This window comes from Rana temporaria, chromosome 5 (assembly GCF_905171775.1).
Source record: "Rana temporaria chromosome 5, aRanTem1.1, whole genome shotgun sequence".
Taxonomy (NCBI): Eukaryota; Metazoa; Chordata; class Amphibia; order Anura; family Ranidae; genus Rana; species Rana temporaria.
The window spans coordinates 6,142,174-6,156,505 of NC_053493.1; the positions used below are offsets into that span (position 1 = coordinate 6,142,174).

General features: G+C 48.2%; 1 protein-coding gene across 1 annotated transcript in view; it reads left to right on the top strand.

Annotated features, from left to right (window-relative positions):
- LOC120939758 overlaps positions 1 to 14,332 on the top strand; it is a 105,483-nt gene that overhangs the window by 51,677 nt on the left and 39,474 nt on the right. The window contains exons 14-18 of the mRNA XM_040352093.1: positions 2,409 to 2,573; positions 3,120 to 3,182; positions 8,679 to 8,757; positions 11,642 to 11,697; positions 13,487 to 13,707. Of these exons, the coding sequence (XP_040208027.1) occupies positions 2,409 to 2,573; positions 3,120 to 3,182; positions 8,679 to 8,757; positions 11,642 to 11,697; positions 13,487 to 13,707 (584 nt within the window). The remainder of the gene's footprint in view (positions 1 to 2,408; positions 2,574 to 3,119; positions 3,183 to 8,678; positions 8,758 to 11,641; positions 11,698 to 13,486; positions 13,708 to 14,332) is intronic.

The window sequence follows — 14,332 nt, forward strand, 5'->3', positions numbered from 1 at the left end:
GTAAAATAAATTATGCATATCATTGTTATGGTTCTCAAAATGATTCCCAGCCTGGGGAGAACACCAAGGAAACTGTCACAGTGGATGCACTGGATATGGTCTGGATGGCACCTGCAATAGCTGAGAGACAGCAAGGGGGCGCCAATCTAAGTGCGCCAAGGTGGAAAGGGGGACACGGCACACAATAATTGGCAACTCACAACGTCAGGATGATTTTATGCATTACAGGCAATCTGCAGCTGGGATAAGGTGACCAGATTTTTTAAATGAAATCCGGGGACTTTTTTTTATTTATTTTTTACTAGTAATGGCGGCAATCAGCGACTCTCTGACCGTCGCCCGCCTCACAGCTTGTCAAATTTTATGCCGCGTACACACGGTCGTTTTTCGGCATGAAAAAAAATGACATTTTTCATCATGAAAAAAAACAAAGTTTTTCCAACTTCATCATTAAAAACGACATTGCCCACACACCATCGGTTTTGAAAAATGATGAACAAAGCGCGGTGACGTACAGCACATACGACGGCACTCTGAAGGGGAAGTTCTATTCGCCCCTTGGGGCTGTTTTTAGCTGATTCCTTGCTAGTAAAAGACGATTCGCGCTTTTCTGTCTGTTACAGCGTGATGAATGTGATTACTCCATTATGAACGGTAGTTTTACCTGAACGAGCGCTCCCGTCTCATAACTCGCTTCTGAGCATGCGCGGGTTTAAAACGTCGTTTTTGCCCACACACAATAATTTTTAACAACACGAAAAACGACATTTTAAAAAACAACGTGAAAAAATGCAGACTGTTCGAATTTTTTTTTTTCGTTTTTCAGAAGCCGAAAAACGATGTGAAGCCCACACACGATCATTTTAAATTATGTTTTTAAAAATGTTGTTTTTTTTTCATGCCGAAAAATGATCGTGTGTATGCGGCATTACTCTCCGGGCCCCGGCTACTCCTGGGTGGGGAGCAGTGGAAGATCACTCCGCCAGGGAAGGCAAGGAGATAAGCAGGCAGGCGGCTGGCCGGGACTTGAGCCAAGGCAGAAGAATATGCGAGTGGTGCGGAATGGGCATGCACCCGAAACTGAAGAAATATTCCCTCCGCTCCGACCAGCACATGATCATCAGAAAGGAAAGGGGAACAGATAATGGAAAAAAATCCACCCCCCTAAGCTAGTAGGAGAACTGACTGTCTATGAAATTGCCCCAGTCCCTGTTCAAATCCAATCCGGGGACAAAACCGGGGACAGACTTGTTCCAGGGACAGTGTCCTCAATTAAGGGACTGTCCCCTGAAACCGGGGGATGTCTGGTCACCCTAAGCTGGGAGGCATCCAGGATCCCAAGATGGTGTTGCTGCTGCAAGGGGTGGAGTGTTTTAGGCGGGGTGACCAGGCAGCCTGAGGACAGGAAACAGGAAGCAGCTCATGTGGACCGATTGAGTATTGAATTGTTGTGCTCCATTTATCCACACCTGCTGCTTCCTGTTTCATTGGGAATAGTCATGCAATTCAGGCCCCTTTAATCAAAATATGGTCTGATGGTTCAACAAAAAACAGACCTGCGCCAGCTGGGGAAGTAGACTGTCATGGGAAGTCCTTGTGCAAGTGTTTTGCAACAAAGTCCTTCATATTCGGTTATCCAAAGCAAGGGTCAAACTAGGCAGCGTTCAAGAAAGGGTCTGTTATCCAAATGTTGTCACAAAGTCAGAGCTCTGGGTCTGTGATGATCAAATAGAGCACCGCAGCCCATCAGGCAGAACCGGCCCACCCCCGAGCAACTGCAAAGCATCCTGTGGAGATGCTCCACTGGTGAATGCAGGGGCATAACAAGAGCATTTGGCACCTGGGATGGATCCTATATCTGCCCCCCCCCCATCTGGCAATAATCTAAGTGAAATGCCGCTGTGCGCACACTTACCACAGGGATTCTTGTTTGCAAGACAAGAAGGTGTGGTATGATGCGCTTGGTGACAGTGGGATCAGGATGCAAATGTTTCTGGGGGTGTTCGCTGGGGTGCAAAGCATGAAGAAAAGCACGCTTCTGCCATGTGCAATGCACGCCAACCACAGGTACCAGGAAATGGGTCTGGAAATGTATTCCAGCAGGTACTACTGGCCTACTGCCGCCGTAGGCCTCATTTCCCCTCCGCGGACTGCCGCAATCTTTGAGTAGACCACTACTAGAGGTCAAAGCTCCCTATGCTCGAAAAGGAAAGCAGAACCGCTGAAAAAAGTGGTGCCGGCATGACACCCCTAAGCGGCACCCGCCTGATACCCCCCAATGTGTGGCATCCGGGGCGAACCGCCCCCCCTTCCCCCTCGGTGGGATGCCACTGGTTCTGTGTTGTACTTATACAGGTAATAAATTATTTAGTAATTATGCACTAACAATTGATATTTGTCTACCGTAGGCTCCGGAATGTGAGTCTGACTGATAAGTGCGCCCCATTCCTGGCTTCACTGATCAACTGTACAACTCTGACAGTCCTGGATCTGAGATATAATCGACTTACTGATGCCTGTGCTGGATACATAGAGGACCTCATACTGACATCATACAGCTTAAAGGAGGTCAGGTCAGTATTTATTTGTTAAAGTGCTTAAAAATTAACATTGGGTTTTCATAGGAACGAATGTACATAATAACTAAAAATGTTTAATGCATGTCAGTGTTGGCCTTATAGGCACCGGCACTTCAACAAAGTCTGAAAAAAGGTAAAAATTCTTCCCTCCCCAAGGCCCACATTTTACTCCCTCAGGGCCGGTTCACACTGCTGCGTGGTGCGAGATCGCATGTGATTCGCACCAGAGGTCCCAGGGCAACCCCCCCCCCCCCCAATTCGTGGCACCCCCCGCGTCTCAATTCACGGCCCCCGCTTCTCAATTTTCTCAATTAGCGGCGGCACCCCCCTGCTTCTCAATTCGAGGTGGCAGCACCCCCCCCCCCACCAGTTCTCTGCCCCAGGGGGCCCATGCCTGAAGCTGTGTAAGGGGCCCCATACTTCCTGATGGTGGCCCTGTGGGGGCTCTTCCCTGAAGTTCAGCTTTAACCCTCATAGGACAAAGCTCTAAAATATTTCCAGACACCTTTTTTTACGTGATTCTGTAATATTTTTTGTCAGAACCGATGGAAATGGCCTTTCTATTGACACAGAAGACATACTAAGGAAAATAAAGCAAGAAATGTAAGTTGAATATGATTTGTGAGTAGATAAGATGTACATGTTGTTGTTTTTTTTCATTTAAGCTTGGAGTAAGTGATAGGATCTCACCCCTTATACTGAACGACTGGTAAACATTTGGGGCCTAATCCTCAAAAACCGTAACTTTTGCCATTTAAGTTACACCGCCGCAAAATCTCTAACTAAGTGCCATATCCACAAAGCACTTACCTAGAAATTTTGAGCGGTGTAACTTAAATCCGGCCGGCGCAAGGCGTTCCTCTTCAACTGGGGGCGATTCCCATTTAAATTAGGCGCGCTCCCGCGCCGGCCGTACTGCGCATGCTCGTGACGTCATTTTCCCGACGTGCATAGCGCAAAATTACGTTACGCCGAGCTATGTGGATCGCGACGGGTCAATAAAGTTGCGTCGGGAAAAAAAAAAAGATACGGCAAAGAAAAAAAAAATTTAAACAAAAAAATGGACAGAGGGGTCTGCTTTTACAAGGTGTAAACAGTTTACACTTTGTAAAAGCAGCCCTAATTTTACACATGCAACTTAATACTTACGGAGAAAAAACGAAGCTGAAAAGCTTCGTGGATCTCCGTAAGTGCTAATTTGCATACCCGAGGCGGCATTTCGACGCAAAATGCCCCCAGTGGCGGATGCGGTACTGCATCCTAAGATCCGTCAGTGTAAGTCCCTTACACATGCCGGATCTTCTGTCTATCTCTTGGAAACTGATTCTGTGGATCAGTTCCAAAGATAGAAACAGGGATACGACTGCGTATCAGTAGATACGTCGGCGTATCCCTTTTGAGGATCTGGCCCTTAAAGTGCAACTAAAATCTAGTGAATTTACACTAATATTGTGGTTTACTCTGCTTCCAGTTCTACCCCTCCAGCCAGTTTATTACCCCCCCCCCCATCTTAAACTGCGTAGAGGGTTCTTTACTGTAAGAGCGGTTAGGATGTGGCATTCCCTTCCTTAAAGCAGGGTTAGGTTATAAAAAAATCTCCCAAGCTTTGAACATCTCACGGAGCTTCTGTTCAATCCATCATCGGAAAATGGAAAGAGTATGGCACAACTGCAAACCTACAAAGACATGGACGTTCACCTAAACCAGGGGTGCTCAAACTTTTTAAACAGGGGGCCAGTTCACTGTCCTTTAGACTGTTTGGGGGCCGGACTATAGCTTAAAAAAAATATGTCTTATTTGAAGTGCAAAAAAAGAGGAAAAACCAATAGAATATTTAAAATAAAGAACAATTTTAATCAACATAAACGTATTAGTATTTCACAGACTCCCCTCAACACAGAACCCCTCCCCAACACAACCCCCCCCCCTCCCATAACCCCCCCCCCCCCATCACAGATTCCTCTCCATCACAAATCCCCCCCCCCCAACAAAGATTCTCCCTATTTTAGGCCCCCCATCACAAAGCCCCCCAACACAAACTTCTCTCTATCACAAAGCCCCCAATAACTGACCCCCATCACAAAGCCCCCCAACACAAACTTCTCTCCATCACAAAGCCCCCAATAACTGACCCCCATCACAAAGCACCCCCAACACAAACTTCTCTCCATCACAAAGCCCCCAATAACTGACCCCTTATCACAAAGCCCCCCCAACACAAACATCTCTCCATCACAAAGCCCCCAATAACAGACCCCCCCCATCACAAACTCTTCTCCATCTAAAAGCCCCCATAACAGATCCTCCCCATCATAAAGCTCCCCCCAACACAAACTCCTCTCCATCACAAAGCCCAGAATAACAGACCCCCCCCCCATCACAGACTCCTCTCCATCACGGATACCCCCCATCAAAAAGCCCCCATATCAGGTCCCCCCATAGCAGATCCCCCATCACAGATTCCCCCCATATTAGGCCTCCATCACAAAGCCCCCAACACCAAACGTCTCTCCATCACAAAGCCCCCAATAACTGATCCCCATCACAAAGCTTCCCCAACACAAACTTCTCTCCATCACAAAGCCCCCTCCAACACAAACTTCTCTACATCACAAAGCCCCCAATAACTGACCCCCATCACAAAGCCCCCCCAACACAAACATTTCTCCATCACAAAGCCCCCAACAACAGACCCCCCACCACAAACTTTTCTCCATCTAAAAGCCCCCATAACAGATCCTCTCCGTCATATAGCCCCCCCAACACAAACTCCTCTCCATCACAAAGCCCCCAATAACTGAACCCCATCACAAAGCACCCCCAACACAAACATCTCTCCATCACAAAGCCCCCAATAACAGACCCCCCACCACAAACTCTTCTCCATCTAACAGCCCCCATAACAGATCCTCCCCATCATAAAGCCCCCCCAAAACAAACTCCTCTCCATCACAAAGCCCAGAATAACAGACCCCACCCCCATCACAGACTCCTCTCCATCACAGATTCCCCCCATCAAAAAGCCCCCATATCAGGTCCCCCCATAGCAGATCCCCCATCACAGATTCCCCCCATATTAGGCCTCCATCACAAAGCCCCAAATAACTGACCCCCATCACAAAGCCCCCCCAACACAAACTTCTCTCCATCACAAAGCCCCCAATAACTGACACCCCATCACAAAGCCCCCCAACACAAACTCCTCTATATCACAAATCCCCCAATAACAGACCCCCCCACCGCAAACTCCTCTCGATCAAAAAGCCCCCTCATCACGGAAACCCCCCCTTCACAGATTCCTCTCCATCACAGATCCCGCCATCAAAGTTTCCCCCCATATTAGACCCCCTTCACAAAGCCTCCCCAACACAAACTTCTCTCCATCACAAAGCCCCCAATAACTGACCCCCATCACAAAGCCCCCCAACACAAACTTCTCTGGATCACAAAGCCCCCAATAACTGACCCCCCATCACAAAGCCCCCCCCAACACAAACTTCTCTCCATCACAAAGCCCCAATAACAGACCCCACACCACAAACTCCTCTCCATCAAAAAAGCCCACATAACAGACCCCCCCATCACAGATTCCCCCAATCACAAAGCCCACCCAACACATTTTCCTCTCCTCACCTAGCCCCCCTATAACAGACCCCCCCATCACAGATCTCCCCCCATCACAGATCACCCCATCTATATTACACTTCTATAACACCCCAGCACTCCGCCTCTCTGCTACCTCAATCAAACAAGACGCCAAGCATGGCAGGTCCGGACAAAGGGGGGGACTTTGCTAGTAATACGCAGGTGTTTGATTGCTGGAACCGCCCCGCTGCTTAACTCAAAAGACCCGCCTTTTGTCCGGACCTGTCATGTTTCTCATCTTGTGTGATTAAAAGGTAGCAGAGGGGAGGGGGATTGCAGCTGCGATATTAAAGGGGCAGTCCGCGGGTCGGGTAAATCACACTGGCGGGCCGGATCCGGCCCCGCGGGCCGTAGTTTGAGGACCCCTGCTCTATACAAACCAAAAAAAATAAAAAAGGTGTTTTGAAACACTTTAGTTGGGCAGCACAAGTGTTGTTTGAGATTCCATGATAGTTATTGTGCCCGACATGAGAAATTCCATTGAAGTGAATGGGAGCCGTCTTAATGTACACTACTGAAGTCGCTCCGACTTCAGAAAAGGTTCCTGTACTACTTCAAGGCGGCTTCTAGGCAACTTGTAGGCAACTTGTACCCATTTAGCCAGATTCAGGTACGGCGGCGCATCTTTCAGGCGGCGTAGCGTATCGTATTTATGCTACGCCGCCGTAAGTCAGAGAGGCAAGTGCTGTATTCACAAAGCACTTGCCTCCTAAGTTACGGCGGCGTAGCGTAAATGGGGCCGGCGTAAGCGCGCCTAATTCAAATGAGGATGAGGGGGCGTGTTTTATGTAAATGGGTGGTGACCCGACGTGATTGACGTTTTTTTACGAACGGCGCATGTGCCGTCCGTGTACATATCCCAGTGTGCATTGCTCCAAAGTACGCCGCAAGGACGTATTGGTTTCGACGTGAACGTAAATTACGTCCAGCCCCATTCACTGACGACTTACGCAAACTACGTAAAAATGTCACATTTCGACGCGGGAACGATGGCCATACTTAACATTGACTAGGCCAGCTATTTGTTCGACTATCTTTACGCCGGAAAAAGACGTACGCAAACGACGTAAAAAAAATGCGCCGGGCACACGTACATTTCTGAATCAGCGTATCTAGTCATTTACATATTCTATGCTGAACTCAACGGAAGCGCCACCTAGCGGCCAGTGGAAAAATTGCACCCTAAGATACGACGGCGTAGGAGACTTACGCCGCTCGTATCTTAGCCTAATTTAAGCGTATCAATAGGTAGATTCAGTAAGAGTTAGGCCGACTTATCAGCAGATAAGCCGGCCTAACTCAGAATCTACGCTGACGTATGTTTAAGCGTATACGCTCAAACAGAGATACGCTTAAACATATCTAAGATACGACGGCTTGCGCCGTCCTATCTTAGATTGCAATTTTTCGGATGGCCGCTAGGTGGCGCTTCCATTGCGGTCGGCGTAGATTATGTAAATGAGTTTGTACGCCGATTCACGAACGTACGCCCGGCCGCCGCAGTCGTTTTACGCCGTTTCCGTAAGGCCTTAGGTGGAATAATTTTAGGCCTCCTATTAGGTGGAATAACAATGTTAAAGTATGGCCGCCGTTCCCGCCGCGAGATTCAAAATTTTAACGTCGTTTGCGTAAGTCGTCCGCAAATCGGGATTTACGTCGTTTACGTCCACGTCGAAATCAATAGGCCCGTGCGGCGTACGTAACCGCAATGCACACTGGGAAAGTTGCCCGGCGCATGCGCAGTGACAAAAAAACGTCAAAAACGTGAGGTCAAGCCTCATTACCATTAAACACGCCCCCCCAACCCATTTGAATTAGGTGCCCTTACGCTCGCCGCATTTACACTACGCCGCCCTAAGTAAGGAGGCAAGTACTTTGTGAATCATGTACTTGCCTCTCTTACTTAAGGCGGCGTAGTGTAAACACGCTAGGCTACGCCGACCTAGTTTTGCGCGCCCCAATGTTAATCTACCCACTGGTTTCCAGAATACGATAAAATTTAGGACGGCGTAGATTCAGAGTTATGTCGGCGTATCTACTGATACGCCGGCGTAAAGCTACCTGAATCTGGCTAATAGATTTCAATGGAAGTCGCCTCCAAAGTTGGATCACCATCTTAACTGAAGCAACTTTACCGGAAGAGAAAATAGTTTACTCAGGCAAACCCCCTCCCTCCCACAGAGCTGATAATTCTGTGATTGGTCACAGCCAAAGTCACCTGTCCTGGAGTCAACTTTAAGTCGCGTTGTAAGTTGCTCCAAGTCGCAATGAAGTTGCCTTGCAAAGTCTCGCTGTAAGTCGGGTTGCCCCTGTGTGAACCGGCTCTAATTGTATACCTGCAAAGATTCAATCAATCATTAGAATTATAAAAATAGTTACATTTCATTTCCAGTTACTGTATGTTGGATGTTGTTACTGAATTATTGGTATAAAAATTGTTTTTTATTTCACAAGACAAGATTATGTCCCATTAAATCCTTCTAAATCTGGTGATCAAGAAGAGGCTTTGATGGAGTCTGATCCGTCTGCAGAGGTAGGTATGACTATGTACCTGATCTACCAAAAACCCAAGTGTCTTTACAGCACAGAGGCTACTGTTACCCACCTTGGTGGTTTTATTGCTGCCCCTATTGCAGAAATTTCCCCTCACTTCCTATCATGGTGATAGCGATGCTGGCCACATTCCAGGGCCCATTGCGGGTTTTACTCATCAAAATCTAAATGTACCTCTGTGATTAAAGCGAATTGTAAACCTCAGACACTGTGGCGGCTGTTTTTTATTTGATGGGGGGGTTTGTGCAAAAGTTATAGCGTCTACAAAATAGGGGATAGTTTTATGGCATTTTTATTAATATTTTATTTTTTTACTAGTAATGGCGGCGATCAGTGATTTTTATCGTGACTGCGACATTATGGCGGACACATCGGACACTTTTGACACCATTTTGGGACCATTGTCATTTTTACAGCGATCAGAGCTATAAAAATGCACTGATAACTGTAAAAATGACACTGGCAGTGTAGGGGTTAACCTGTAGCGGAGTGCTGAAGGGGTTAAGTGTGACCTAGAGAGTGCTTCTAACTGTTAGGGGGCGTGACTTGCCATGACACGTCACTGATCGCTGTTCCCGATGACAGGGCACAGACGATCGGTGACATGTCAGGGGAAGGACGGGGAGATGTTGTGTTTACGCTGACATCTCCCCGTTCTTCAGCTCTGTGACCTGATTGCGGGACAGCGGCGGACATCGATTCCGCGGGTCCCGCGGGCACGGTCACAGAGTTTTTAAAAGGGTCGCGAGCGTGCATGCGCGCGACCACACGGTTTGCAAATTAAAGGGGACGTATATATACGCCCATTTGCGCAGCCGTGCCATTCTGTCGACGTATAAGTTCGTGCGCCGGTCGGGAAGTGGTTAAAAAATGAATTTGTAAGGAAACGAATTGCACAAGTCTAAAAGAGAGCTGGATTTACTGAAGGCAAATAGACTGTATACCTTACAAGTGCAGTTGCACCCCTCTTTCTTAGAAAAAAATAATAAAATACATGTGTGGATTGTCTTGGGTTTGCCAACAACTTTGTAGTGGAATAGCTGATTGGATACAACATTGACTGGGTAATTTGCTGTAATGTTACTGTAGATCTTCATATAGGTCAGTGGTTCTCAACCCTTCTAGTGCCGTGACCCCTTGATAAAATTTCCCAAGTTGTAGGGACCCCTAACAGTAAACTTATTTTCGTATTTGGCACCCAAGGCAAGACAAGTAATTTGCGCCCCTAACCCATGGACATTTAGGGCTCCCAGAGTCCCTTCCACTTGTACAATATTAAAACCCCTTATGGTGCATTTTTTTGGGATGCATCACTCTCTCTTTGTTCCCTTTTATTTTCCTTTATCTCTCTCTATCCTAATTTCTTGTTTTTCTCCCCATCCCTCTCTCTAGCCGTCTTTCTTGTTCTCCTATTCTTTCTCTCCCTTTTCCTTTGTACCTCCCCCTCTTTTCCTCTCCCTTTCATGTATTCTCTATTTTTGTTTTTTCTCTTACTCCTTGGTGGGGGGGGGGGGGGGTGGGATAAGTGGCAGTGCTGGCGGGAAGTTATTATGAGTGGCAGTGCTGGCGGGGGGAATGGGATGAGTGGCAGTGCTGGCGGGAAGTTGTTATGAGTGGCAGTGCTGGCGGGGGAATGGGATGAGTGGCAGGGCTGGTGGGGGGAATGGGATGAGTGGCAGTGCTGGCGGGGGGAATGGGATGAGTGGCAGTGCTGGCGGGAAGTTGTTATGAGTGGCAGTGCTGGCGGGGGGAATGGGATGAGTGGCAGTGCTGGCGGGAAGTTGTTATGAGTGGCAGTGCTGGCGGGGGGAATGGGATGAGTGGCAGTACTGGTGGGGAGTTGTTATGAGTGGCAGTGCTGGCGGGGGGGAATGGGATGAGTGGCAGTGCTGGCGGGGGGAACGAGGTGAGTGGCAGTGCTGGCGGAAAGTTTGGTATGAGTGGCAGTGCTGGCGGGGGGAATGAGATGAGTAGCAGTGCTGGCGGGGGGAATGGGATGAGTGGCAGTGCTGGCGGGAAGTTGTTATGAGTGGCAGTGATGGCGGGGGGGAAATGGGATGAGTGGCAGTGCTGGAGGGAAGTTGTTATGAGTGGCAGTGCTGGCGGAGGGAATGAGATGAGTGTCAGTGCTGGCGGGGGGAATGGGATGAGTGGCAGTGCTGGCAGGAAGTTGTTATGAGTGGCAGTGATGGCGGGGGAAATGGGATGAGTGGCAGTGCTGGAGGGAAGTTGTTATGAGTGGCAGTGCTGGCGGGGGGAATGGGATGAGTGGCAGTACTGGTGGGGAGTTGGGATCAGGGGCAATGCTGGGGGGAGTTCTGATCGGCCAACTTGGGTGCTCTTGATCAAGGTCATCTGCTGATCTGAGAACTGTACTTGGGATTTTAATGGCAACTCTAATCACAGGTAGTGTTACTCACTGTGTCTCCGACTTCACGGTGTCTCCAGCTTTGTGGCATCTCGTAGCAGTGACACCTATTACGAAATCGGTAGGTGGGGGGTCTCCTCCAGTCCCTCCCACTTCACATTCCTCACCAGCCAGCTGACCTCTAGCCTCTGCCCCCCTCCCATGCCGTGAACTGAATGGGCGGCTGTAAAGAGGCTGAGTGGAAGGCTCCAGGAACAGCCCAGCTAGGCGACCGCGAAAAGGCTGGGAGAGCGGTGCAGGCTTTAGGAACCTCCCAGGAATCAGTGACCCCTGGCAAATTGTCATTTGACCCCCGAGGGGGTCCCGACCCCCAAGTTGAGAACCACTGATATACTGTAGGTAAATTGAATCAACTTGATAACATGTTTGTAGCACATGCTTCACCAGTCCTTATTAATATGATTATTTTATAATAATCTTTTTTTCCTTCACATAGTCTGAGGAAGAGCCAGAGAATTTAGTTGCACCGATTGTAGATGGAAAAACATACAGGTAAAGTTTTCTCCCTTTTATTACATTCAGAGAACTTTTTTAGCACTCAGGACATCTAGGTCAGTGGTTATTTAGACCAGCAGTCGCCAACCAGTCCGTGGACCCGGTGATGGTCCACGAGAACATTTTGGTAGTCCCCAGAGGTTCTGCAGCAAATCAACATTGTGGCAGACGTATAGGCCCGGATTCTTGAAAGCACTTACGCCGACATATCTTTATATACGCCACTTACGCTGCGTATATATATGTATATATTTTTCTATTTTTTTTAAATCTTTTTATTAAAGGGCCCAGAGGTCCCCAGGGCCCCGGATGGCTACCCCACTTGTTTTTTAAATGTTTTTATATATATTTTTTTTCTTTTATTTCTTTTTTTGTAAGGGGCCCAGAAAAAAATAAATATTTTATTATAAAACCCCCCCTTTTTTTGTTCGTCAGCACCTCAATATGTGGTGGCACCATCCCCCGCTTCTCAATTTGTGGCGGCAGCACCCCCATGTCTGAAGCTGTGTAAGGGGCCCCATAATTCCTGATGGCGGCATGGAGTTCAGTTCAGCAGAGGCAATGTAGCCAGCTACCAACAAGAAATTAGGAGCTTGGGGACATTGGAAACATTTAGGTCAGGGGTGGGGAACCTACGGCCCACGGGCCGCATGCGGCCCGCGAAATCATTCCATCCGGCCCCCCCCGTGCCACTGAGTGTCCGCGGAGCTGTGGGCTGGGGAGGCTGGAGCCCATGAATGGGTTGGTGAAAAGCCCCGAGTGAGTCTCAGCCATTAAGGCTTTCACTAATAGCCCCGAGTCCCACCGAGCAGGAAACATTTTTTTTTCAGCCCTTCCGCCTGGTTGGCTGGTGGAACTGTCTGTCTCCCTCGATGTGGGAGGGGCGGGGAACACCAGCCAACCAGGCGGAAGGGCTGAAAAAAACAGATAACGGCAGCGATTGGCAGGCGGTGGAGTGGGAGGCGCTGTGCCTCTGCGCTGACGTGTGCACGTCTTTACAGCGCGGCGGCGCGCCAAGTTTAATTTTCTCCATCTCCAGCTGCAAGGTAAGCAAACACTCTCCTGTACCGCAGGGGAGAGAGAGACATTGAGCAGCGCTGAGTAGAGAGCTGCTGAAGCTAACATAAGTAAACCAGCAGGTGATTTCCCTCTGTTCAGCGCTGCTCACTGTCTCTCCATCTGCATGATTAATGCAGGAAAGAACAGAGATGGGGGTGTGTCTGTGTAAATCTAAAGGGGTCTAGTGGTGCAGAGTGTTGCTGTGTAATGTAAAAGGGGTCCAGAGTGCTGTATAATGTAAAAGGGGTCCAGATGTGCGGTGCTGTATAATGTAAAAGGGGTCCAGAGATGCGGTGCTGTGTAATGTAAAAGGGGTCCAGAGATGCGGTGCTGTGTAATGTAAAAGGGGTCCAGATGTGCGGTGCTGTGTAATGTAAAAGGGGTTCAGATGTGCGGTGCTGTGTAATGTAAAAGGGGTCCAGAGGTGCAGTGCTGTGTAATGTAAAAGGGGTCCAGATGTGCGGTGCTGTGTAATGTAAAAGGGGTCCAGATGTGCGGTGCTGTGTAATGTAAAAGGGGTCCAGAGGTGCGGTGCTGTGTAATGTAAAAGGGTTCCAGATGTGCGGTGCTAATTTTTAAGTTGATCATTTTGTACGGCCCCCGAATGATGTTACAAAAATCCAAATGGCCCTTGGCAGAAAAAAGGTTCCCCACCCCTGATTTAGGTTCTAAAGTATTATCAGTACAGCAGGTTGTAGTAAATGTATGTTTTCTTTTTATTATTTAGGCTAAATCTGAAGCCTGGTGGACTTTTCTGCTGCTCAGAGACGGGGATTATGTTTAAAGTGAAATCTGAAGTGACCATCAAATATGAGCTGAAATTTGAGAGTGATTATGTGAATAAAATACAGGAGAATGGATATGACGTCGTGGGTCCGATGTTTGACATAACCGTAGAGCCCAAAGTAGTCTCAGAAGTGTACTTACCACATTACTTGTGCTTACAAGGTAGGTCAGAGAATTGTAATCCTTTTATTGAAGGTATATTAAAGTATATCTAAAGCCAGAACTTTTTGTTAATTCTGGAAAGTGTAGGGAAGGCCTTCTTGCCGTCTGTGTCTGGGGCTTTTTATTGCCTTCTGGGGAGATTCAACCTTTCTATTTGTCTTCTGGACTGAAAGTGATTTGGAAATCCAATTTTTTTTTCAGTTATCACTGAAACCAGTGGGTGGGGGAAATCTCCTGTCCATATGGCCGGTGAGCATATTTGGTCAATGACATCAGCCACCATCTCCACCCCTTTAGTTTACAATCTGCTGGGCCAGGGATCTGTCACTCATGTTTAGGAGTAAACCAAGAGCACATTGACCCTGTGTTTTTTTTTTTTTTTGATTGGTTGGCGGGTGTCATTCATTCCGATTGACGAGGATCTACTGGACATCACTGGACAACATGATTTACCACTTGAGGCCCAGAGGACGTCATATGACGTCCTGGGCTTTGTGGGACTATATCTGAATGATGGGTGCAGCCAATGCTGTATCCTGGCCTAGGCCAACAAGGCCCAGGCCTAGGGCAGCACTTTGCAGGGGGGCAGCACCGACTGTCCCCGCCGGCTTGCGCTACACTGTTA